The sequence below is a fragment of the Muscardinus avellanarius genome, assembly GCF_963383645.1.
Source record: "Muscardinus avellanarius genome assembly, chromosome: 1".
Taxonomy (NCBI): domain Eukaryota; kingdom Metazoa; phylum Chordata; class Mammalia; order Rodentia; family Gliridae; genus Muscardinus; species Muscardinus avellanarius.
In genome coordinates this window covers 186,129,538-186,156,158 of record NC_137786.1, presented here as the reverse complement: position 1 = coordinate 186,156,158, position 26,621 = coordinate 186,129,538, and the positions used below count along the sequence as shown (strand labels likewise).

Here is a 26,621-nt window from a genome sequence, read left to right as displayed (position 1 = left end):
CATTTGGGCTGGAGAGGTAGTTTGCTTGGAGGAGGCTTGGCCTCCCATGAAGGAATGAGGCAGACATATGGAAAGGGACATCTTTTGGGGGACCAGACAATGAGGAGAGACCCAGATGATGGCAAACCACACAGAGAACAGGGGCCACATGGGCGGAGTGGGGCACTGTCCATCGTGAGGAAGGGCCAGTCTCTGCTCAGCTCACTGGGTGGTCATCCCTGCCTATTATAGTTGATTTGAAGTAGATTCATTAGGAAAGAAGGCCCAGAGGGATATTTTCAGGGTATAAATCAGAGGTGGCAACTGGTGGCTGTAGAATGAATTCCCCAGAGATGTGTGTGCTTGGCCTTTGTGGCTTTTCGCTAACTTATTATATTAGCTTCAACATTTATAAATTGGGTGATTTTTATTTTTAACATCTAGGGTTTGGGCTTGTCTTAGAAAATTGGGAGATCTGGTCAACAAAAGTATTTTTTATGACTCCCAAACTGAACCGTAGCTGTCCCAGTTAAGTAGCACTTTTACCCTCTGGTCCACTACAGTCCCATCTCTCATGAGGACTCTGACATTAATCTTACCTGTCTGGCCCTGGAAGGATTGGGTGTGATACCTCTGCATCAATCAGCTTTCCTTAGAAGCTGTTTGTCAATTAAAGAAAAGACTTCAAACCAGGTGTGGTGGTGAAAGCTTGTAATCCCAGTACTTGGGAGGCTGAGACAGGCAGATCGTAGGTTCATAGCTAGCCTCAGCTACTTAGTGAGGCCCTCTGCAACTTATGATATCCTGTTGCAAAATAAAGAAAAAAATAGGGCTGGGGGTATAGCTCAGCAGTAGAATGTCCCTGAGTTCAATCCCCAGTACTGTAAATAAGTAAGTATAAAGTAAGTAAGTAAATAAATAAATAAAGCAAGACTTTTTATCTGTTGGTTATAGATATGCTGCCATCCATTCATTAGTTCAATAAACATTTAGAGAGTGGCTATTCTGTTTGGCCCTGTACTGGATACATATCATGAAAATATGAATATTTATAAAGTTATTCAGAAAAATATGAATAAGGCATAGTCCCTGCTCTCAAGGTGTTCCAACTCTAGAACCTATGAATATGTTACTTTAAATAGTGAAAGGGCCTTTGTAGAAATTATTAAACTGAAGATGCTAAGTCTGGCTGGGCTCAGTGTAATCACAATAGTTCTTTTATAACGGAGATGGATGGTCAAGGTCGGAGAAGGAAATATGGAGGTCAGAGGAGAGAGAAGATACTAGTCTTTCTCCTGCTCAGAATGTGGGGGAAGGAGCTTCCAGCCAGGGCATGTGGTAGCCTCTAGCAATGGGAAAAGGCAGGGAACAGGTTCTCCCCTTGAGCCTCTGTGAGGAACACAGCCCTTTTGATGTTTAGATTTTAGCCCACTGAAACCAACTTTGAACTTCTGACCTCCAGAATTGTAAGATAATAAACTTGTGTTGTTTTAGCCTATAAAGTTTATGGGGTTACAATAGCAGTAGAAAAAAAGTACAGGAAAGGAATAACTTTCTGGAGTGAGGAGGAGAAATGGATTTCTGAAGGAGGATATATTTAAATTGGGTCTTGAAAATAGTAAGGAACTCTTTAGGTACGGAAAGGGGTGGAAGGTAGCCCAAGCAGAGGGAAGAGGAGATGCTCAAAGGGTATACAGAAAAGGGCCTATTTGAAGGTTAGTTACTGGTCCATTGTGGTTGGAGCATAAGGTGTAGAAGGCTGAAAGAGGAATAAGGACAGAGAAAGAGAGAGAGAGGCTTAGAGCATGGCTCAGAAATGGTCCATGGAAAGATGGAATATTCAAAGATTTGAAGAATGGGCAGGACCATCAGATGTACATTTTAGAGAGACTTCTCTGCCATCACTGGATAGGGTGGTTGGAAGGGACCAGACCAGAGATGAGGAGACCAACGAGGCTCCTCAGCGACTCAGGTCATAGCCATGGCAGGGTGGCAGGGATGGATGGGAACAAGGGAAGTGCCCCAAGACTGTGGAGGTTCGACAGAGGTAGAGGAGTCATGCATTTCTGGCTTGGGTGCCATTTGCTAGGGCACCATTCACTAGGGCACCCAGAGTATGGGCTGGGGAGAGGAGGAAGCTGTGGGCTCTGCCTAGGACATGAGGAACAGGAGGAACCTGTGGGACACTGGGAAAGAGTTGTCCAAAGGCAGCTGGCCAACACATCTCCATCACTATGCTGCCGCAGGGTGAGAGTGAAGTCACCTGCGCTCCATCTGCACCTTGGCAGAAGCAGGAAGCAGAGGACCTGGGGCTGCCTGGCTGGGTGGTATGCTGGTGAATCTCTAACAGCCAGCTCTTGGGAGAATGGAGGGACCCCAACATGTAGCATTTGCTTCTTTCCGTATGTAACTGCTGCTCCCATGATGACCAACCTTAAGCTACAAAGTCTACGTGCCCAATGATGGAGCTGAGAAAAGCTAGGCAGTGACAGGTCTCCAGACAGTGTGCTCTTTCTAGGGGTCAGTCATCTCAAGAGCTAGGTCAGAGTAAAACCAGGAGACTAAGAAGAGAGTGGTTGATTTGAGTGTTTATTTTCTTTGTTTTAAGTGTAACTTGTTTAATTTTGTGTTCTTTGATTTTTAACATGTTTAATGATGATCTCATAATTTTTTTCTTTTTTCTCTTTCTTTCCTTCCTTCTTTCCTTCCTTGCTTCCTTTCTTCCTTCCTTTCCTTGTTATCCTTGTTACTGGGGATTGTTTGTTTGTTTGTTTGTTTGTTGGTGGTACTGGGGTTCCTGGAAGCCCTTCTACCTTCTGGCTACACTCCCAGACCCATTTTTACATCTTTTTTTCTTTTTTCTTTCTTTCTTTTTTTTTTTTTTGAAACAGGGTCTCTTGAGCCAGCGCCGCTGGCTTTGAACCTGCGCAATCCTCCGGTCTCTGCCTCCCAAGCGCGGGGATTACAAGCATGCGCCACCACACCCAGCGTTACTGGGGATTGAACCTAGGGCATCTACCTCTGAGCTTCATCTCCAGCCCTTTCTATTTTTGTTTTGTTTTGTTTTGTTTTGAAACAGGGGTCTGTAATTCCAGCACTTGGGAGGCTAAGACAGGAGGATTGTGGTTCAAGGACAGTCTCAGCAAGTAGTGAGACTCATTAATCTAGTGAAAGTCTATTTTGAAATAAAAATAAAATAGGGCTTGGGGGTATAACTCAGAGGTAGAATGCCCCTGGGTTCAATACCCCCCAAAAGAAAAGACATAGGGCCTTGCTAGGTTGCTGAGAGCCTAGCTAAGTTGCTGAGGCTGGCCAAGAACCTGTGATTCTCCTATCTCAAACTCCCAAGTACCAGTATTACATGTGTGCACCACCACACCTGGCTTCATAAAATTTTTGGAAACTTTACCTTAGATCCTTGTGAACTGTACAAGCAGCCCCTGTGCACCCCACTAGGAAGGGTCCCTCCAACCCTAAGGTAGAGAGACCTAGAGATCTACCTTCCTCTCAGCCATTCACAGTGACTGCCAAGGTCACATTTGGGGAGGGCAGGGCCAGGGCAGACCTGAGAGAGGTCCGGATCCTCCCTGTGTGCCTGGTGACCCCCCGAGCCATGCCCTTTATGGGATCTCACAAACCCAAGAATGCCGTGTGGTCCTTGACCCCTGAGATGATGATTCATGTCACCCGGCAGTGAGGGAGTGAGTCAGGGAAGAGGCTGCCGGACGGCCTGGAACCCAGAAAACTGGGCAAGATTTATTTCTGCTTGGAGCTAAATGGGAGGCTCAGAGACTTTTCTGCTGTTCCTGACGCCTTTGAACTGCCTCCGATTGAGCAATTGTGCATATTTCCAAGACAAAAAAAAATGTTTTTAAGTGGACTTATTTTTAAAAAAAGAATTGCTGAAGCGAACAAGCTGGAGAGGAAACCTGGGGAGAGGTTTCAGCTTATTTCCTGTCTTGGCTGGTGAGGGAGGGAGGGCCTGCCCTGCTTTGACTATTTTTCAAGGGGAGTAGGACTTGGATCTCAGACGTTTCAGGGTTTCCTTGACCCTCCTCTTTCTTCAGAGCAGCATCTACATTCCAAGGGGCTTCCTTGCCCTGGTTGCGTCATCTGCTCTGCCGAGCATTGGACAACGTGTCCCTCAGGCTTTCCGTCAGCCCTCCAAGGCACCTATGGTCTGGCAACTCTGCTTCGAGTCCACCGGAGTGCTGTCCCCTCCCCTGGGATGTGAGGGCCCATCGAGGACCCTGCGGGGATGGCTCACCGCCTGGTCTATCTACACCCCACCCCCTAGGCCGCTTCCTCCCTTGGGGTCTTCTCCCAAATGTTCTGCCTGGAATGCGACCCACAACTTCTCTGCTTTCAGACTTGGGGTCTCCTGCCTCCCCAGGGTCCTTTGGGGACTCTCTAGTGTCTATGCTGTCAATGTTTCAAGCTTTCCTGTCTACCTCACCCCCTAACTCCTACACTAGTCCTAGAGGAGGGACATGCCCTTACTTGGGATGCTTACTCCCAAATCTTTTTTTTCCCTCTGTCCCTTTGAGACTGACAGGGCAGCCCCTCCCTTACCTCCTGTTGTGCTACAGCCTCCCCAAGGCTAGGAGCACAGCCCTGTTCTCATAAACCTGAGAGAAGGGCCACAGGGGAATAGGAGGTGGGGGACAGGGGGTCCTGGGCAGCCACTTCACCCTTCCCCGCTACCTGTGCAGCTGATCACTCCTGGCCTCCCCTGGGAGCTGGTCCAGTCCCTCCTCTTGTGTCTGGCCATGGTCTAAGCAGGTGCTGGCATCTCCAGTGCTTCCCCCGCCCACAGATCCTGTGGAGATCTGCAGGAGTGGGGAGCATGGCCACAGACTTGGGGTCCTGAGGCAGTGCCCAAAGGAGGTCCCCAAAGCGTAGCTAAGCCAATGCTCTGTGCTCCCAGCCAGGGGACCAGAGTGTGTGGGGCAAGCCCTGGAGGACATGTCTTCCAGTTCCTCCTCTTTCTCTCTCTGTTGTCCATGAGGCTTTCTCCCCACAACTCTAGCTTCTCCACCCATTTCTACAACTCTGCTTTGCTCTACAATCTAAATCTGCTTGCGGGGACAAACTGCCCCCACCCGTCGCTGAGAGCATAGCAGCTGGAGAACCTGTGCGGGAGGGCTCTTCCAGGAGAGGACCCTTACTCAGCCGCACCTCTCACTCTGTCCTCTGAGACGTTCCATCACCACGGGGGTGGTAGAAAGAACCAGGGCTTTGAAACCAGACCAATCTAGGATGACCACAGCACAGACATGAGTTAACCGCAGAGCACACCTGGGATGACCACCACAGTGACCCAAGGTGTCCACAATCCTGTGCCCCCTCTCAGCCCAAAGATGTTTGTAGAATGACCCTCAGCCCACTTCCTGCAGCTGCTGGCTGTCCACTGGTAGGGTGGCTGCAGGTTATCACCAGAGGGTATGGCCCCAATGGGTTTAATTCTAGCCATGTCTGATAATGGTTTTTTGTTTGTTTGTTTGTGGTACTAGGGGTGGAAACCAGGGGCTTTTCTACCTTCAGGCTATACTTCCAGACCTATTTTTTATACTTTATTTGGAAACAGGGTCTCACTAAGTTGCTGAGGGAGGGTCTCACTCAGTAGCTGAGGCTGGCTTTGAACCTGTGCAATCCTCCTGTCTCAGCCTCCCAAGCGCTGGGATTTCTGGTAATGTTTTATCTGTTTGTCCGTACAGAGGAGAAGCCCTGGCCAGACCAATGCTGTGTATCCTAGACTTGCAAGAGCCCCGCCTGGGGATTCTGAGCCACCTGGAATGAAGAGCAGGGCATCGGGGCCGTGCTGGGGTTTTGATGCCATGGCCGGAAGAAGCCAGCCGCCAGTCCAGAGCATGGGAAGCAACGTACAAAGCACATCTGTGTGCCAGCACCTCACCTTTATTTCCTAATTTAGTCCTCACGATAACCCTAGAAGGTAGGTTCTGTTACCTCAATTTTATGAGGAAACTGAGGCTGGGAGATATGGGTTTGGTAAGGAGGAGGCAGAGGTAGCGCCGCGGCTCAGCCCACCCTGCTCTAAGCCCTCTTGCAGCATGAGGATGAGGAAGAGGGGTGGGACCCTGAAGTCTTCCCCTCCTAGGGGGTGTTTGTGAGTGCATGGCCCAGGGATCTCAGCACCTCAAGCTGGTGTCTGATGCTCGAGGAGGATCTCCAAGGCTGCCCCGGGCGAGAGCAGGGGTTGGGGGCATCCTCTCTTTTGTGAGAGTGAGCCAGACCAGAGGAGCAGGAAAATGGAGAGCGCCATTCTCAGATATGCAAAGATTTGCTTATTCTCTGCTTCAAGCCGTGCCTCCAGAATCAGACTCCAGAAAGCTGCAGTGGGTAGCAAGGACCAGGGAGCAGAGGTCCTGGGGCCTCTTCTGTTTGTTTTTTTCTTTTGTGTGTGTGTGCTACTGGGAATGGAACCCAGGCTCATTCTACCTCTGAGCTACATACCTCTGAGCTACACTCCCAGCCCTATTTTTTTTTTAATTTTATTTTTTTTAGTTTTGAACCGGTCTCACTGAGTCGTGAAGGACCTTGCTAAGTAGCTGAGGCTCTTTGCAAACTGCAATGCTCCAGTCTCAGCTTCCTGAACTCTGGGATTACAAGTGTGCAGACTCTGGGGTCTCTTCTAATGCTGCTTCTCCCAGACGTGGCCTTGGTCAAGCCTATGCACCGTCTAGACCTCAGTTCCCCATCTGCAAAGGTGGGAGTAGGGGTATGCTGGCCCATATTCATGGGCTCTTCCTATCTCCTCTGTATTTGCAGATGGGCTGTCACCCAGGCAGTCCTATGCCTCCGCTCTTCATCCAGGGAGAGGCTGGACCCCGAGTATTAATAGCAGCCTAATCTTGCTCACATTCTTTGTGTGCTAAATGAAAGCAAAAATCCCAAGCAGGAGAACAAAGCCCTCCCTCAGAGCAGACTGAGTCACTCCACAAAGGTCAGTGGAGCCCGGGTTAACCCCTGATTTCCCAGAGGGGCCATTCTACTTTTCCTGCAACACCCAGAGATTAACAGAGAGACAAAGAGCTTACACAGTGCAGGGGCTGGACACTGGGACACGGTGCTTTCAAAGAGGGCTTTGATCTCTTCTGAGCAGGTCTCAGTGAGGCTTTGGGAGAGGCCACTGCCTGCCAAGAATGCCCCCCGTGAGGCAGGGGGCCCCCAAGGAGCCCCAGAGTCAGACAGCTATGCAGTGGGCTCCCAGCCTCACCGTTCAGAGGCAATGTGATACTGGGCAAGTCTTCCAGCCTCGGTTTCCTCTCTGTAAAACAGGACTAGTCACAACGTTGACAGCAGTAGTACTCGTGTTGCCACCTCCCAGGTGGCTGAGGGCACTGAGGGGGCAGCCTCTGCAGAGGCCACTTCTTCACCCTGGCTTCTAATGATGGCCCTGAGCCTGCTGGGGCCTCCAAGGCAGGCTGAGCCTCTCTACGTCCTGTTGCGGCAGCCTCCGCACAGTGATGATCACAGGCTGCAGAGGGCAGGATGGGGGTGCTGCTGGGCACGCCTGTGTCCACGTGGCCACTCTGTCCAGGCAGCACTCTCCTGCCCCCATGGTTCCCAGGATCGACAGCAGCTCTCCTGGGGGGCAGACACACAGAGAACAGAAGGAGCAACAAATGTTCTTGCCACTCCACACATGGGGGTCATGCGACCTCAGAAGGTCCCGGGCCTGACAACCAAGGTGTCCAAGTTGCCTCCTCCTCCTTCCTCCGGGAGTTCACACCCCGGTTCTTCCCTGGGGGGCAGAACCCTAATGCTAGGCTCTTCTGCCACACTCTAGTGGAACTCCTGGTGAAAGAAGGGAAAGATGACGGGCCCTAGAGTCAGATTCACCTGGGTTATAACTGGACCTGCCATCTGCTAGCTGGGTGATCTTGAGCAAGCTGCAGGGCCTCTCTGAGTCTTACTTCTTTAAAATATTAACTGGGAACACTAACACATATTTCATGGGGATTAAACAAAATAGCACTTGAAATGTTCATAGTGTTGAATGTAGTATAGTGTTCTGTACTCAGTAGGCAACCTAGAACTATCTGAGGCGTGGGACCATGGACAAAAGTGTCTCCCACGAGCACGGGCAGGTAAGCTGTTTAAGGGTGGCTTAGGGACTTCTGGCCTTTTTAGTTACACAAAGGACAGACAGACACCTCAGCAGAGGGTCTTGGGTAATTTGCACCAGATACCAAGGTTACTGGACACAGTCAATTCTCCTCTCTCTACCTCCGTTTTCCTTCCTGGAAAATGGTCCAGGTTCTGCTTAAGCAGTATCTAGAGGCAGGGTGAGTGGAATCCAGACAGCTGACTGGCTCTTGGGATCAACCCACCTAACCCTTTCCTGACCACACTGAAGGAGAAGCAGCAGGAAGGGCCTGGAAGCGGTTAAAGAAGGAGCCGCTGGGAGACCAAACATTACTAAATGTTTTTTCCTTTTATGGGCCGGTGCTCTAGATCACCACTTCCTGGAGATTGGATTCCAAGCTCTGCTGTGATGGATGTGAGGTCCGCGTGCCCATGAGCTTCCGCGGAACCCAGATGTCACCCTGGGGGAGGAACTCAGCTTCTACCTTGCTATTTTAAGCAGTGAGTTTATAATAATGGATGGGAGAGAAAGTAAACAGGGCAGGCTCAGCGTGGGTATGGCCCTGCAGGCAGAGCTGTGGGGGTCCCCTCACAGGAGCTTGGGGTTCCATCTTGTCACGGGTGGGACCTCAGCCAGCATCCACTCTGCCGTCCTCCTGCAGCAGCGACCACGTGAACGTTTGTCTGGGTTCATTTGCTGCTGTCTGATTTGCTGACGAGGGACTGGACTAAGGTCTTTCTTGAAGAGAGGGGAGTGGGGAAGGAAAGTAGAGGTTAGAAAATGGGGTGTTTCTGATACAACTTTGGAATACCATTGATTCCAGAATTCTGGAATGGGATCATCATGTCAGTGGCTTGTGATTAGGAAGAATCCGGGATTTCAGGGTTGGAAAGGCCCCTACAGCAGTTAGGAACTCTGTGGCCCTTGTTCTAGCCTTTACTGGAACTTTCTCGGGACTCAGGAGCTCTCCACCTTAAAGAGTGCTGTTTCACCTTCATTTTGCTTCCTTCTCTGACCTTTCTATCACTGGCCATGCACTTGTCCTTTGCGGGCAACAACCATAAACAGTGTGTTATCCTCTACATTCTAGGAAAGCTTCAGACAAATTATGATATATTCAGAAAAGGGGAAGTGGGATATTAGGAATGGGACAAGAATTTGTTATTAAAGAACTAGAGATCTTTAGCCTGGACAAGAGAAGGTGCAGGGAGAAGTACAGTTTCTTCTCAGAGATCTGAAAGGTGCAAATGCTTGGGTCTTTATGTGATTTGGGGCAAGTGGCTTCTTTGAATTGAACTATGGATGCCTGTGTCAGAGGTCCGTATGAAGATTCAATTAGATGATGTTAGTAATGCTCCTAGGATAGTGGCAACACACAGTAGGTGCGCAATAAATGCTATACAAATACCAATGCGATCCCGATAGCTCATCCCTCCATTAGCTATGGCTTTGAGGAGTTTGAAGTACCGCTCTTCCTTCTAGAATAGCTATGTTTACAGTAAGGACCAAATTAGATGCAAAAGGTCACCCTTGACTTTGTAAACAAAGCCAGAAAGCTGGAGGAAGTGCAATTCCAAATGCCCGTTCCTGGCCTAGTTTGACCTCCAGCGTTGATGCAAACTCAAGCAGGCTCTCTCTGTGGCTCTTGGCTCCTGGAAATGGAACCCAGCTTGGGACAGGGATGGGAAAGGATTGACTTGTCCTTTTGGCGTCTCCCCAGCCTGCGGAGCCCAGGCCTCTTGGAGCATCTTTGGGGCAGACGCAGCGGAGGTTCCGGGCACACGCGGCCACTCCAGCCAGAAGGCTGCCATGCCCCACACTCCAGAGGACGAGGAGCCCCCCGGAGAGCCACAGGCAGCCCAGAACCCCACCGGCCAAGTAAGTGCCCCTCTCTGCCCATGGCTAGCCTGGCTTGGGACCTAGCCAAGGGCCCCAGGCTGAGGCTACAGCTCCTAAGCTGGCCAGAGGGTTTGCTGACAGCCTGTGCAGGCTGCAGGGGCGCCTGGGGAAAGTGTGTGGCTTCTACACCGATGCATAGTACATTACGCTGAGTTTGTTTGAAGTGATCTTGACAAGGTCCTGCATATCCTGAGTGTGGAAGCATCTAAGCTGTTTCTGACTGAGGCTTCATAGGAAGTCAAAACACCCTAAACCTGCAGGTTCCCCCCTAAAATAGAAAAATGCTGAGAGGAGACCTCGAAGCACAGATAGCCCGGCCATGTCAGGGCAGCGGGCACCAGCCTAAGGCCACTTCTCAGGAATGTGCTGAAAATGAAGACCCACAATGGCATAGTGAATGGTGAAGGGGGTCTTCAGTAAAATTCTATCTTTAGGAATTGATGGAAATAAGATAAGAGGGAGCAAATTAAATTAGTTAAACAATTAGTTAAATTAGTTAAGATTAAGCAAATGAAAACAAATTATTTTTAGGTATACAAATTGTGAAATATAGGTTATATGTTAATATTTAGATTGAACAAACAATCAAGTGTCGCCACATGTGTCGCGATTTGCTTCACAGCAAACCCACTAAGTGATTGTTTAATATGTAAGGGTTTCGTCCATTTTTCCAACGATCTCTTTAAATCCTTTGCTATGCAGATCATTCTCTTTGGAAGAATATATCTCACCACCATCCTTATCACTCTTTCCTCATTTGCTAACTGATTCAGATCCAACTCCACCTGGCCCTCATTGGTCAGAGACCCCGCGTATGAAATCCCCAGCGCTGTTCCTTTGACCCTGTGAACTTCGCAGTTGCCTGTACTTCACTTGTATCATTCTGTTTTGACAGTCGTCCAGAGTGGTTAGTGCCAGATGGGATGGACACTTGGCTATGTGAGAGGAGAATGTATGAGTGAGCATTATTTTTCCAAATGGGCAGATTCCTAGCGAATATTTTCATGTTATGATGACATTTGCTTTCGTACACATCGGGGCTGTGGGAACTCAGATAACAAATACTTAGAAAAGAACGGCCCCCTGGTAGCTCCACATCCCAAGTTCATGGGTTTGAGATGTTACAGAACTTGGCAGCCTTGGGAGTGTGGGATGCCCTTTCCTTGAATGTCTAAATGACAGTGGGCCAAGCCCCCATCTCTTTATCAGCAGACTGAAGCTCAGAGTTTTGCTGAGTACGCCATACCCACCCTAGGATGCCTTGGGTCAGAGTGGGTGCTGCTTGCCAGCAACCCTCAAGGCTGCCAAGTTCTGAGAGGCTGGGGATTGAGAAAGGAATGACAACATGGAGCAAAACCCAACTCCCAGGTCCTCAGGTCATAATTTTTTATGGATTTCATCTCACTCCCCAGCCCTGGACTCCTCTATAGCTACCCCTGACCCTTTCCACTTTACTAACAATAGGAATGCCCTTGAAATAGATTCTCATGTAAAAGCTAGCTCCTAATCCCTGGGCAACTTTCCCTAACAGCTGTCCGAAAATAAAAGCATTTTTAAAAACACAATAATAATAAGCGATCAGCAGAGCTGTAACTCCATTCTTAGTGAAGATAGGCTTTTAAATTGAGTTCAGGTCTTCCTGGTTCTAGACCTCTTTTTTTTCAGTACTGGGGATGGAACCCAGGGGCATTCTACCTCCAAGCTACACCCCTAGCACTATTTTTTATTCTTTATTTTGAAACAGGGTCTCACAGAGTTGCAAAGGGCCTCACTAAGTAGCTAAGGCTGTCCATGCACCATGATTCTCCTGTCTCAGCCTCCCAAATGCAGGGATTATAAGCATGTGCCACCACACCAGACTTCTAGACTTCTTTTTAAAAGTTCTTTCAAACCATGTCCTCAGGAGAAAAAAAACAAGAATATACAAAAACCTATTGGCTCTTCTTCTTCTTCTTCTTCTTCTTCTTCTTCTTCTTCTTCTTCTTCTTCTTCTTGGTGGTACTGGGGTTCCTGGAAGCCCTTCTACCTCCGGGCTACACTCCCAGACCCATTTTTATATTTTTATTTGGAAACAGGGTCTCTTAAGCCAGCGAGGCTGGCTCCGAACCAGCACGATCCTCCTGCCTCCGCCTCCCAAGAGCGGGGATTACAAACGTGTGCCACCATGCCCGGCACCTGTTGGCCCTTCTAACCATCACAGCTGCAAGCTGCACATGGCTACAGCTTCATTAGGACAGGGTGAAGTGAGTTTCTAGGGGTGCCCAGCAGGGGAAGGAATCCATGAGTTCATTGCAAAGTCAAGGGTAGGAGACTATTGGTCAAGGCAAGATCTCTGGATCCCAGTTCCTGGCAAGCTCAGTGTCTCTGTGACCTTGAGCCAGAACAAAGCGTCTACAAAATGATGGGGTGAGTGCCGAGAAGTCCTGAAGGCCCTTCCAGTGCTGTGATTCTGTCCCTGGGGCTCGTAGAAAATTGAGACTATAAAGAGGATTTTTGCAGGTGTCAATGGTTTCTATACTGCTGGAACCCAGCAGTAGGATTCTTGAAGAATTCAGATGAGCCAGAAGCCAGGAAGCTCAGACTCCACCAGGGAAGACACTAAAGTATAAGATTTTAGAGTAGGGACTCTGTATTTCAGAGGCTGAGACAGGAGGATTTCAGGTTTAAGGCCAGCCCCAGCAACTTAGTGAGACCCTATTTCAAAATAAAATTTAAAAAAATTAAAAAGACTAGGGGGTGTAGCTGAGAGATAGAATGCCCCTGGGTTTAATCCCCAATACAGAAAAAAAAAAAAAAGAGTATGGGTTCTGCAATCAGACTGAGCTAGCCTTGAAGCCCAGCTCCTCTACATTCTGGTGCAGAGATCTGGAGAACAAATCTGTTAGTTTTTTCATGCCTGTGGTCCTTCCTGTGTTACCCAGGACAAGCAGTAGCTGCCGCCTCCTAGGCTCTGCCTCTTCAGTCCAGCCCTGTGCACCTGAGCACCACAGAGCTATGACAGTTTAGACCCCCAGTTTATTGGCCCACATGAGATTCAGTGTTCTTTTGCTCTCTGTCCTTCCTGCCAGGCTCTGGGCTTCCCCGAGCTCTCCAGAAGCCAACAGGACATGGTCCGTAAAGAGCTTCTGCTTCTGTTGCATCCATCAGACAACCCATGTTGGGCTTCTCAGGCAGCCTTGGCCTCAGGGGAAGGTCAGGCCTCCTGAGCTGGGCCAGAGCCTCCAGGGGCTGGAGCAGAGGAAGCCAGGCAGCCAGGGAAGCGGGGCTGGCCATGAAGATGCAGTCGGAAGTCTCGGTACCGTGTGAACTCCCACTCTGCGAAGCAGGCAAAGAACAGAGCATCCTTCGGGCTTTACAGCTCCCCGGGGTCCAGCCCTAGTTCTACTTGCTCTGGCCCCAGCTCCCAGTTCCCATCGCTGGCATGAGTGCAAGCTGAGGCCTTCACACACAAAAACACAGAAGCTGCAGGCTAGATTTTAGCTTTCTTTTTGTGTAGATGCACATGTGAGCTGGCTCTGTTTCTCTCTCTCTCTCTCTCTCTCTCTCTCTCTCTCTCTCTCTCCCAATACACACACACACACACACACACACACACACACACACACATACACACACACACACACACACACACTTGCACACTTGCATACATGTACAAACTCTTTAGGTCTCTGATCAGAATCTATAATCAAAGAAGCAGAGGTTCCCGGCATGCTGTGCCCTGTGTGCTGAGGCTGTGTTCTCAGCACTGTTTGTTGGGTTGGCCCATGTGAATTGGGAGGGACTCAGAGGGAAGAATTTGTAGCCAGGGGGCTCTGTAGCAAGAAAAGCTGTCAAGACACAAGCCTGGGAGCTTAGGGGATCACAGAATGACAAACTGCCAGAGCCAAGGGGAACCCAGATCACATCTAAGCTGCTCCCCGCCCAACACAAAGCCCTCTATAATTCAAGCCCCAAATTAGTCACCTTAGGAATTTGTGGAATCTCAGATTTCTGAGCCACCCCAGATGTACTGAAGGAATAGTTCCATGACAGAAGCACAGAAGCTCACCACCCCACAAGGACACCTGTGCCGTGGTTGGCATCCACCTCCTCACCCCCTTCCTGGGTTCTGCCCTCCCCTCCCCCAGCAGCCTGTAGCAGGTAAAATCCTACAGATGAAGAGAGGCCATTCTGGATCTCCCCAGAGTCTCCTTTCTTATAATTCCTCAGTCTCCCAGAATACATGCTAGTGTATCCCCCTTCATGGTACAGCCCCAGACCTCCCTGGAGGTGGCCTGACCAGGGAATCAGGGGTTTCTCAGCCTGTGACCAGCACATTTTTTAGGAAGCTAGCTCAAGGGAGAGCGTGACATCCTCGGAGGTATCTTGCAAACCCAAGGTACAGAGAGGCTCATGTTAGCTGTAAGAATCTGGTTTACACCATCTCTGGCTTCTACCTGAATAACCCTGTTCTCCTTCAAGGGTTTCTAGAAGCCCTGAGGAGCAGGTCAACATGAGCTCATGGGCAGAACTCACCTCTTCACATCATCTGCTCCAGCACTCCCCAGTTGCCTCCCTCCTGCCCCTCATGTCCATTGCTCACAAGAGCACTTACTAAGAGTAAGGACAGCTGACCGGGCGCCAGGTACTATCCTATGGTAGAAACACATAGAACTTACACTCAGCCTTTTGAGGTAGGGGTTTTCATTCCCATTTTGTACTTAAACAGAGACACAAAGAAGTCAATTACCTTCCTCCAAGGCTACACAGCCAGCAAGAGGCAGGTCCAGGATTTGAATCCTGGCAGTTTGGCCTCAAAGACTACACTGAGCACAGCTGACTCTGCCTCTGAGTCCTTCCTCCATGACAGCTCTGGGACCCGGGTCCAGGGCACATTGTCCTGTGCTCCCAAAGCCACTCATTCCCATTTAGAGAAGAAGAATTTAAACACAGAACAAAGAAAAGTGGTTCACACTAGATAACCCAGCCCAGGTTCAGATTAAATTCAAATCTAGGCAGCTTGACCTCACTTACCAGAATTGCTAAGCAAAGCGAATAGCTCATACTAGGTGTTTAATTCCTAACGCAGTACAAAATGGTTTGCAAAAAGCTCCCACAAAGCCAGGTGTGGTGATGCACGCTAGTAATCCCAGCACTTCGGAGTCTGAGACCTGAGGATTGTGGTTCAAGGACAGCCTCAGCTACTTAATGAGGCCCTTTGCAACTCAGTGAGATCCTGTTTCAAAATAAAGACTAAAAAATAGGGCTGGAGGTGTAGCTCGGAGGTAGAATGCCCCTGGGTTCCATCCCCAGTACTGAAAAAAATAAAATAAATAAATAGATAAAAAAAGCTTCTCATGTATCAATTGCATGATCCATTACCACTGAGAGGCAGGGGAAAGAAATCTTCCCAGAAAAGCAGAAGTTCAGAGCAATGGGATCTTACTCAAATGAAGGATAAGAAAGGAACACGCCAATGGGCTCCTGGTGCTTTCTAGACTAAACTCTTCACACCTGTGATCTCAGTAAACTTTATGACACTGCTATCAGGAAGCAGTAACCGTGCCCATTTTATAGACCAGGGAGCTAGGATTGGGAAAATTAAACCAACTGTCCAAAGCCACATAACAAGGAAGTCGCAGGCCGGGGATTCTAGTGTCTCACCGCTGTAAGCCAAAGAAATGAAACTCCAGTTCACTATTTCATTCATCTACTCTACAAAATATCCCATTATACTGCAGTGGTATGGGAACGCATAGGAAATAGCGCCTATTAGTTTCTCGTGTCAGACACTCCATAAATTCATAAATAAGGTGCATTTACTCAATAAATGTGTATTAGATTTGTTCAATAAATGTTTGTTGAGCATTCAGTAACCAAGCCCTGCTTTCAGAAAGCTCATATCCTGGTGGCTTTGCCACTGGGTGTCAATTTCTCTCTGATCTTATTTGCTCTGTGTCCCCTTGTGACCTTCTCTGATCCAGAACTGGAGGCTCCTTGCTCTGTGGCTCCTGGGATTCTGTAGAGCTCAACTGCAACCTTACTACTTATGGCAGACGGCCAGTGTCTTTCCATGCCACCTCCCCTGGGGTGTTCAGGCCCTGCCTTCAATGGCCAGCAAACAGGTTCTGTCTACACCTCCCTGGAGACTCCTTAGGAAGAAAGCACTCCCTTCAGCAGGGAAGAGATTCATGATCCAAGAAGGTGAACTAGATCATACACGTAAAATACTTAGGACCTAGGAAAGACTGTGTAGAATAAGAACCTCTCCCCTCCCATCCAAAGTCCAGAACCCTCAAGGTACGTTTCCTGCAGCCAGGCATTGCTCTTAGCACTTAACCCCAGGAGGTGGGTGCAGTTAGCATCATCCCATTTTACAGGTGAGAAAACTGAGGCGGAGACAAATGAGTGTACTCTGATAACCAGAAACTGGAAGGAAGTGCTTGAATGCTATGATCTAGGATTTTGAATTCATCTTCCTTGAGATAGTTCCACTTACCTCATCACACCCTTTGTAATATGAGATCCTGGAAACATATGTGGACACCTGCTCTGTGCTCCATCTATGAAATAGAAATAATAGATATAATTATAGATATATAGTTATAGAAATAATATAGTTTGAAGTAATAGATATCATTTCTATTTCATAGATGAAGAGAGTCTGAGAGCTTACGTATTGTCACATAATGTGTCATAGTTTCCTGCCAACTTTGCCTCCTTCTGATGTTCTCAGCAGTAAAGCCAGTGTCTTGGGCCCTGGAGGTCCCAGGCATGAAGAGCAGGTGCTTGATGCCCCGCTCTTTATGGACAGGAAACTAGGGAAGTGTCAAGAGGACCATCCAGAGGAAGAACTTTGAGAAGTGCCTAGGTCAAAGGGGAAAGTGTTTCAGAAATGGTGTCTACAGACAGTCAGGAATGCGTATCACAATTATTTGTCCCTAGTTCCATTTGTGAGTAATGGAGTAGCTTATCATTCTGTTTTTTTCCTCTCTCTGGTCAAACTGTGTGTGAGGTTTATGACCCAAAGACTCTGTCAGGAGTGAGATGAAGGTGAAATTGATAATACATGTAAAATACTCGGAACCCAGGAAGGAGTCAGGGGTCTTGACTTGGGTAAAAGTCATCCTCAGCATAGATCCTAGCACACGGTAGGCACTTAATAGGAAGAATGGGTGGGTGATGGCTGGATGATGGGATGGTTATATAATGGATTGAGTGGATAATTGACCTGCCGAATTGTTAAATAGCTGGATTAAGGGGAAGAAAGAAAAAAAAAAAGGAAGACAGAATAGCATGTGGAGGGGAGAACAGAAGATGATGATGGATGAGGGCTGCCCGGCTGGCTTTCCATGGAATAAGGCTGAATGCCATTGTGTCCGCCCCCACGCTCCTGAAGTTGGCCTGAGAGTAAAAACAGTGTTGCAGAGAGCAAGATACGCTGGTGATGATTGGTCCTGACATCTAGGAGAGAGGGTCCCCAGAGGCAGGGCAGGTGTGAACGCATGGGAGGATCCACAGGGTGGAGCCCGGGGAGCCTCAGGGAGTGGGGACCTGGTCCTCAGGGTCTGGCAGCAAGGAGCCCCACGGCCAGCAAATCTGGGTGAAGGCTCCACTCCCTGCCATGGCCTTAGGCCTTACTGTTGAAATCACCATTTCCTTGCAAGTCTCCTGAGAGTCCTTTTATTCTCTCATAACAGTGCTAATTTCTTTCTGGGGTTGGGCCCTCTCTACTGAGGCAGCCCCTGCTTGCCCTTTGGCTATAGGAGTGGGAATTGGGGATACAGCTAGGCAGGGTGCACCCACCCCAACCGCCTTCACCAGCATTATTACTATCATTGCTTTATTCATCGTTATCTTTAAAACAAGTCTGGGAAATGGGCATTATTAGCTCCATATAATTTTGGAGAACATAGGAGTCAGAGGGATTAAGTAACTTGCTGGAGGTGACCCGGTAGGATATCAATCTAGGTCTACTTCATACTGGTTTTTAGAGGGGCCCTCTGCTCCAGGGCTGTCATGGCGGCCCCTTGAGGTGCTAAATGCTGCCACTCGCCTGGGCCAGGGCTAGGGCTGTTCCTTCGAGTCTCCTGAGCCCAGGCCTAGTCATGTGATGCTGGGGATTCGAGGCTAATATTCCCATCTATGACAGTGGCCTATATTTATCCCTGTGCTCAGGCGCTTCGGAAACTGTTGTGCATTCCTGGGAATTTATGAGGGAAATAAACATTTAAATGTTTCTATAAGATTTATTTAAGGGGAACAAAATGTGACCTGCTGGCTTATTGTTGGGGGAGTTTGCTGGGAGATGGTCCAGTTCCACAGCACTTGCCTGACTCCAGGAAAGAGAAATGAACCCCTGGGGAGCCTCTGCCCATGGACCAGTGAGAGGGGCCCTGTGGCATGGCCACCCCCTGCCCCTGCCATCTCAAGGGCTTCCTGGAGGAAGAGGCACCTTCTGTGAGGAAGTATGCAGCCTGGGAAAATCAGAAGAGTATCAGAGGCGAGCTGGACACAGGAACCAGGGGAGTTGAGAGTGAAACAGGAGAGGGAGCCAGCTGGAAGAAAGGACACAGCCTGTGCTGGGCCAGCTCCACCATGGCCATGTATTTGGTGCTGGCAATTGAATCCAGGGGCACTCTACCTCTGACCTCCATCCCCAGTCCCTTTTATTGTTTATTTTGAAACAGGGCCTTACTGGGGCTGGCCTCAAACCAGCAATCCTCCTGTCCCAGCCGCCCAAGTCCTGGGACTCCAGGTGTGTACCACTGTGCATGGCTTTCCTCCACTATTTATAAGTGGCACAGCCCTGGGACAGGTCAGTTTTTTTCACTGAGAAAGTGGGGATCAAAATAGAAACAGAGGAGCCAGGTGTGGTGGCACATGCTTGCTTGTAATCCCAGCATTTGGGAGGCTGGGACAGGAGGATCGCGGTTTGTGGACAGCCTCAGCTACTACTTAGTGAGGCTCTTTGCAACTCAGTGAGACCCTGTTTCAAAATAAAGAATAAAAAATAAGCCAGGCATGGTGGTGCACCCTTGTAATTTCAGCATTCAGGAGGCTGAGACGCCCGAGGATGCGGCAGCAGAGCCATACTGCCGGCAGCAGCGGTGACTTCACCGGACGGCTACAGCAAGCCGAGGTGAGCTGCTGCAGAACAGCCAGGCGGGATTTCTCGGCACAGGTAAAATCTAAAGCTCCCAGTGGCTGAGCTCAGCACACGCCGCAGGGATTCAGAGTGGAAATCAAAACCAAGAAGAAATAAGCCAGCCTCATGGCCGAGGGCGTAGCAGCGGCGCCATATTGCCACCGGCGGCAGCAGCAGAGAATTCACCGAATCCAGTACACCTACATCTGTGTACTCAAGAACAGTGAGTCAAATTGCAGGCCACAGAGGAGAAATCCCAGTACTGTACTCCCTGGGACTTGACCCAGTGGGGGAGTGGCGGTGGCAGAGATATCACACCATAGGAGAACGTGCAACCTGGCACCCCCCACAGTCTAAAGCAGCCTCTATCGACTCTCTGGGTCGGAGACTCTGTGATACAACCCAGCAAAGGAGTAGTGGGGTCTGAGATACTACTGACTCGAGATTCAGAACACCTTAAGTGAAGTCATAGTGACCCAAGGGAAGAACCCAGAGAAGGCACAAACTTCCGAAATCATGGGAAAGAGGAATAATACTGGAGCAATGAATGCCCACAACCCCACAACATCAGAACCCGATAAAACAGAAAATCAGAGATTTCTAGAAGATCAAATCAGGAAAATAACTGTAGAAATAATAGAGGTGCTTCAAAAAGAACTCAGAGAGAGCCAAAAAGAGATAAAGAATGCAATTAATGAAGTAAAGGCCTCAATTCAAAGCATGAACAATCGATTAGACCACATGGAGAACAGAATCTTGCTCTTAGAAGATGATCATTCCAAAAATGAACGCATAGTTTCTAATCTAGAAAAAAATATCCAACAGCAGGAATCTGATATTGAAGAAATATGGGCCCATTTTAAGAGAGCTAACCTAAGGATAATTGGAATAGAGGAGGGAAAAGAAAATGAAACCAAAGGGATCAACAATCTCTTCAAGGAAGTAATAGCAGAAAATTTTCCAAACATAGAGCAAGAGGTTGATACACAGGTCCAGGAAACTTATAGAACTCCCTTTAGACAGGATCGGAGAAGAGGATCCCCATGCCACATAATTGTCAAAATGACCAATGTGGAAGCCAAGCAGAGAATCTTAAAGGCAACAAAAACAAAGGGCCAAGTGACATTCAGAGGCAAACCAATTAGAATCACTCCAGACTTCCCAAACCAAGTCATGAGAGCCAGAAGGGCTTGGAGTAACATATTCCCAATTTTGAAAGAAAACAACTTCCAGCCAAAAATTTCCTATCCAGCAAAACTTTCTATCAAATTAGATGGAGAAATAAGAAGCTTCCATGACAAACAGAAACTGAAGGAATTTATGTCTTCAAAACCAGCACTAGAGAAAATACTCAGATTAACTACAAAGAAGAAATAGGTAACACACACCAGAACCAGAGAAACAAGAGTTTCCATCCAACAGTCAACTAAGATTGGTTATCTGTGGAGATTCATTACTTATGTTAGTCTTTTACCTATCTCTAAATGGTATTGTTTGCCTTTATTGTTGTTAATTTTTAGGATTTCTAGTTGGAATATTAATATACCTTCAGATATAGCATTTGGAAATATTTTATCCCATTCTATTAGTAACTGTTAGCTCTGTTTACATTGTCTTTGGATATACAATATTTTTTTTTATTTTTTAGGGAGTTTGTATACTCTTCGGTTGCCTGTGCCATTGAAATCATATCCAAGAAATCACTGCCAATTTCAGTGTCGTGAGGTTTTATGACCCAGATTTTCTCCTAAAAGTTTATAGTCTTAAGATTTATATTTAGGTCTTTTATCTATTTTGAGTTAATATTTGTATATGGGATTAGGTAAGGGTCCAACTTTATTCTTTTCCATGTAATTATTATGTTTCAACAATATTTAGTTAAAATATTATTATTTCTACCACCAAATGTTCGTGGAAACCTTGTCAAAAATAACTTGACAATATAGGGAAGAATTTAGCTCTAGGCTTTTATTTAACTCCAATGGTTTATATATCTGCCTTTAGAATAGTACTACACTGTTTCAATTATTGTAGCTTTATATGGTTTGAAATCAGAAAATATATATCTTCTAGCTTTGTTCTTTTTCAAGATCGTTTTGGGTATCTAGAGTCCATATTCCATATTAGGATAGAGTTTTTTTCTGAAAAATCAATATATAAATATATGATAGTTTCACCTAAAAAAATAGAAAAAAAATATTCTCTGGTAAGAAAGAAAGTAAAAAGAAATATTGAAATGTTATCTTTAAGTCATCAAAAGCTTGGTATCAGACAAATGAAACTGTTATGTGAGATTATCATTTTTAATTTTGGATAAATTGCTATAATACTAGATGTCAACCACTAAGCCAAGCATGGGAGGGAGGGATGGGGAGAGAATGGGGTGGGGGCTGACTGGGCGATGTGTGCATGTATGTCTACAAAAGTTTGTATCCCACTATGATGTATGAATACAGTGCACCAATAAAAAAAAAAATAAGAAGCTGGGCGTGGTGGCGCACGCTTGTAATCCCCGCGCTTGGGAGGCAGAGACAGGAGGATCGCGCAGGTTCGAAGCCAGACGCGCGCTGGCTTAGGAGACCCTGTTTCCAAATAAAAATGTAAAAATAGGTCTGGGAGTGTAGCCCGGAGGTAGAAGGGCTTCCAGGAACCCCAGTACCACCAAAAAAAAAAAAAAAAAAATAAGAAGACTAAAAAATAGGTCTGGGGTGTAGCTTGTACGTACAATGCCCATGGGTTTCTTCCCTAGTATTACAATAAAAAAAGGAAGGAAGGAAGAAAGGAAAGAAGGAAGGAAAGAAGGAAAGAAGGAAGAAGAAACAAAAATAGGGCTGGGGCTGTAGCTCAGAGGTAGAATGCCCCTGGGTTCCATTCCCGGTTCCATAAAAAAAGAAAAAAAAAGAAAAAAAAGGAACAGAGGAGAGAGAAGAGACATGTCTCCATCGTTAGTGCCATGCTCACACCTCACCTCCTTCTTCTCGCTTCATCGTGATTCTCGAGGTCGAGCAGGATTATCACCTCTAATTTGTAGGTGGGTGTCCTGAGGTTCAGTCACAGAATTGATGGGAGGATTAAACGAGAGAACCCAGATGACAGCCCCGGAGCAGAGGGCCCTGCTGGAACCATGGGAGCACCTGGACAGGGCCGGGTACACAGTAGGGCTGCGTATCCACCACTTCCTTCTGCCCACCTTTGTTTCTCTGTGCACCTCTGTGTCCACAATGTGTGAGAAGCAGAGGTGGAGGGTGGAGCCAGGTGCCAGGGGCTGGGGTGGGGTGGGCTTCCTGAGAGTACTGACCTCTTCAGCTTGGGTGGCCAGATGCCCCAGGGCTCAGGACCGGACTGAACTTCTAACTTAGCTCCAAGTGGTTGATCAGACCCAGAACCAAAACAGTTTCCTGGGAGCCTAATTCCAAAGCAATCAACCCCCAAAGTAACAGCATCCATAACACTTGAGGACTTGTGCAGGGCGCTTCTCCCCAGGCTCTCTATCCAGGGCCGCCTGATCGAGCCAACGAAGAATTAGCGAGGCCCGTGTGCCATGGGGACCAGTTGAACTAAAAGGCTACGCCTTGTTCATTTGAAATCCAGCACCCTATATTTTTGGGGGGAGCCCTATTTCTCTACCAGTTTGTTTGATTTTTGTAACTGCTTTGTGAGACAGCTCTTGTGTAGGCGAGGGGACCGAGACACAGAGAGGGAAGGGAACTTGCTGGGGTAGCATAGCTAGTAAGTGAGAAGCTGTCTTATACTAGTGTGGCTCTGAGCCCGAGGCTCTTGAAGTTCCGAAGCCAGAAACTTTTCTGGCAAAGTCTATATCCAGGACACAATTGCCTGTACGAGCTATCTGGGAGATCCTTCTAGAATGTTCCAACAGGGGATTACAGATTTCCTCTGACTGCTCCATGCCTCCTGGGTTTTGAGCAGCTTGAAATCATGTGTGTCTTTGGTACATGCACGTCACTCACCACCATGGTGTGGGTCTGTCTTTCTGTGGGGGCACCTCTGCCTCAACCCTTCTCCAAGTGAAAGAGGGGCTACGGGGGCCTCCACTCTTCTGTCACACTGACGAGGAGCATCACAAGGGCCTCCTGGGCCATGGCGCAGACACTGGCCACAATAGGCATTCAGCAAGTGTTTGCCAGACGAATGGATAAAATTAGGATTGAGAACACGGAAGTGGCAGACTTCATCCCTTCCCTGGAGCCCAGAGAGAATCTTATCACCAGCATGGTGACTCTCTCCTCTCAGAGATGGTTGGTCCTTCCTTTGCAAGACTCTCTGATAAACTTTTGTGGGATGATCAGACATCATCCCACAGAGGCCAAGACAGTCCGCACAATTACTTAAGTGGAGCTGAGGGAGTAAACACTGGAAAGAAAGGTACAGTAGTTAAATACAGAGATGGATGGATGGATGGATGGATGGATGGATGGATGGATGGATGGATAGATGGATGGATAGATTTTGGGTGGAAAGAGTAAGCAAGTGAAGAGTCATCAAAGTATGGGGTATGAAACAAGATAAGAAAGAAAAAAGGGAGGAGGGAGAAGGGAGGTAGAGATGGGGGTTAAGATTTGCTCCCCTTTTATGTCTTTTGAGAGATGATAGTAAAGACTGAAGTTCCTTTGCTGTTGATTTATTTGGTCTGTTGAACAGTTCTTTAAAGCAATCCTTCTAAGAGCCTGGACCATGCGGGCCACAGCTGAATGGGGTTTCAGGTCAAACAGTTTCACCTCAGAGATGGTTAGAAGGAGCAAGCGTTTCTCTTTGTCTTCTATGGCTATTTATATTTGTCAAACTTATCAGACCATTTTTATGACCTCATGTTTTTATATCTTCTATTTTGTTGTTGGCTGTTTTAAACTGCTTTGGGAAGCAGGCAGTATGTCAATAAATTAAAATAAAATCTGTATGCTTCTTATTCAGAACTCTAATCTATTAAATTCTTGGAAACAGATACATACCACTACCACACAGTTATTTTTCTGCGACACAACATGAAGAATTAAGTTCACGATTGGTCCCTTCCACCTCTTTCCATCGATGTAGTTCATCCCCATCAACACATGCTGGGAATTTGTGAAAGCCCCACCATGGGGCTTTCATTTGATACAATGTATGTTTTATTGATGTAGGAACCATATGACATAATGTATGTAAGCTGGGTGTGGTGGCTCACACCTGTAATCCCAGCACTTTGGAGGCTGAGATAGGAAGACTGCAGGTTCAAGGCCAGCCTCAGCAATTTAGCAAGACCCTCGGAAACTTAGTAAGACTGTGTTTCAAAATAAAAAATAAAAAGGGTTGTGGGGGTGAGCCTCGGAGGCAGAATGCCCCTGGTTTCAATCCCCAATACTAAAAAGAAAAAAAAAAAACACAGTTTACGATTTCAAAATGAGATTTCAACCAACATGAATTTCTTCTTGTTTACTAGAGGACTCATAAAGGGAAGAAACTCTCTAAAAATATGGCAAACATAAAAAAGGCAGTTTTCAGAGCTCAAATGTTCACAGTTGGGATAAAACCCACCTAGGGAAGGAATCCCACGCATGCTATCAGCAGTTTTAATTGGCAGTTCTATGGTAAGAGTCAGGCATGAGCCATCCAGATGATATGAGTGGGGAGCTGTAAGCACAATCTCTGTGCCCCAGAAAGACAGATCAGAATCAGACTCACTTGACCCCAGGGGCAGTAAGTCAGATGCCTTTGGGGCCAGTTACCATGATGTATGCAAAGGGCCACTTTAGGATAATTCAAACCAACAGTTACTCTGCAGAAACATGAACCTGGATTGCTTGATCTTTCAGTTTTAAGAAAACCAGGACATTCTTTCAATTAGGAAATGTTGATAACTTACTGTATATATTTTGGGCTCTGGGTATTGAACCCAGAGGCATTCTACCTCTGAGCTATACCTCCAGCCTTATTTATTTTGCAGTTGGGTCTCACTAAGTTGCTGAGGCTGGCCTCGAACCTGTAATCCTTCTGTCTCAGCTTTCCAATTACTGAGATTATAGGTGTACACCACCATGCCTGGCTGGTAACTAATTTAAAAACTTTTAGCCGGGCGTGCAGGCGCACGCTTGTAATCCCAGCATTTGGGAGGCTGAGACTGGAGGATCGCAGTTCATGGACAGCCTCAGCTACTGAGTGAGGCCCTCTGCAACTCAGTGAGACCCTGTTTCAAAATAAAAGAATAAAAAATGGGGTGGGGGGTGTAGCTCGGAGGTCAAATGCCCCTGGGTTCCATCCCAAAACCCGCAAAAAACCCAAAAACCAAAAAACCAAAAAAACCTTTTGAACATTTCTGCTAGCAAAAGGGCCCACAGGTCTCTAGTTTGCCTCTTTAAGCTCGGAGAGATGATTCAGTGGAAGCTCATGACCACACAGCCATGCATTCTTTTAATGATAGAAAATAATATCAGCCTTCCTGCCTCACTCACCAGAGAATCCACACAGTAGAACCCCCACTCCTTCCTCTTCCCTGGCTTTCCCATTTAGCTTAACACTCGCCCCTGGCCCTGCCTTCTGCACCTCCATTTGGACACTGCTTCACCTTCTTGACCCCAGCAGCTCCCCTAGGTTCTGTCTCACTGTGTGTCCGCAGGGGAGCCTACCCAGGGCTGCAGAGGAGCCCTCCCTCCAGTACAGAGCACTGCAGCCTCTAGGCTGTGACTGCAAAGACGACATTGCAAAGAAGAATGTGGGATCAGATAGCAATGTTTTCTTTTATAAAACTTTCTGGTATCACTTATTGATGAAAATACTATTAAGCAGGTTTTCAAAATGGTGTGTTTTTAAAAATAGGTTTTCAAAATGGGAGAAGAAGCTTAGAGTTTTTCCATTATCATCCCACCAAAATGAATTTTTCTTTCTGAATTTGACCCTCTGCACTCTGCTAACCCTTAAGGGAAGTACCAACCACAGCAGGGAAGTTTCTTATAACTGTCCAGATTTTGCAGACAAACCTGAAAAGGGAGGGTCTCTGACAGGCCACTCAGCACCCAGGGGCTCCAGAAATGACACCCTCTCCCCAGGAAAAGTGACAGTGAGGACAACTGGCACCCGCCGCACTGATGGATCAGGCAGCCGCATCATGAGCGGGAGGTGGTGGCGACACGGTGGGAGCATTTGGAGACAGGCCTCCGCGTGGGCAGGAGGGCGGGCATTCACAGAGTGCCCTGGCAGTACAGGCCAGTCAAGGAACAGAAAGAGAAGGCAAAAGCCCGGAGTCACCTTAAGTTGATGAAGGGACCTACTAGAGAATGCAGAGTCTCCCAGACACACCTGGGAACAACGCTGAGGTGAAAATATTGCAATAGCAGGTGGTAAAAGAAGCAGAAAGACACTGCATATTACCGTGAACACGGCCCTGCTTTTACCCCCAGTCCACTTAGACCTGGGAAATACTGGTTGTGGTTCATCCTTCTGAATCTTCTTGTATATCCCACGTTGCTTTCATTTCATTTATTTATTTGTTCATGCAACAAATACTTATTATAC

General features: G+C 47.5%; 1 protein-coding gene across 3 annotated transcripts in view; it reads left to right on the top strand.

Annotated features, from left to right (window-relative positions):
• The window catches only part of IRAG1 (inositol 1,4,5-triphosphate receptor associated 1), a gene marked incomplete at both ends in the record, with an annotated part of 120,254 nt that overhangs the window by 31,860 nt on the left and 61,773 nt on the right, over positions 1 to 26,621 (top strand). For all 3 annotated transcript variants that reach the window (XM_080711861.1, XM_080711860.1, XM_080711859.1), the window contains one exon: positions 9,810 to 9,967. In XM_080711861.1, the coding sequence (XP_080567987.1) occupies positions 9,810 to 9,967 (158 nt within the window). The remainder of the gene's footprint in view (positions 1 to 9,809; positions 9,968 to 26,621) is intronic.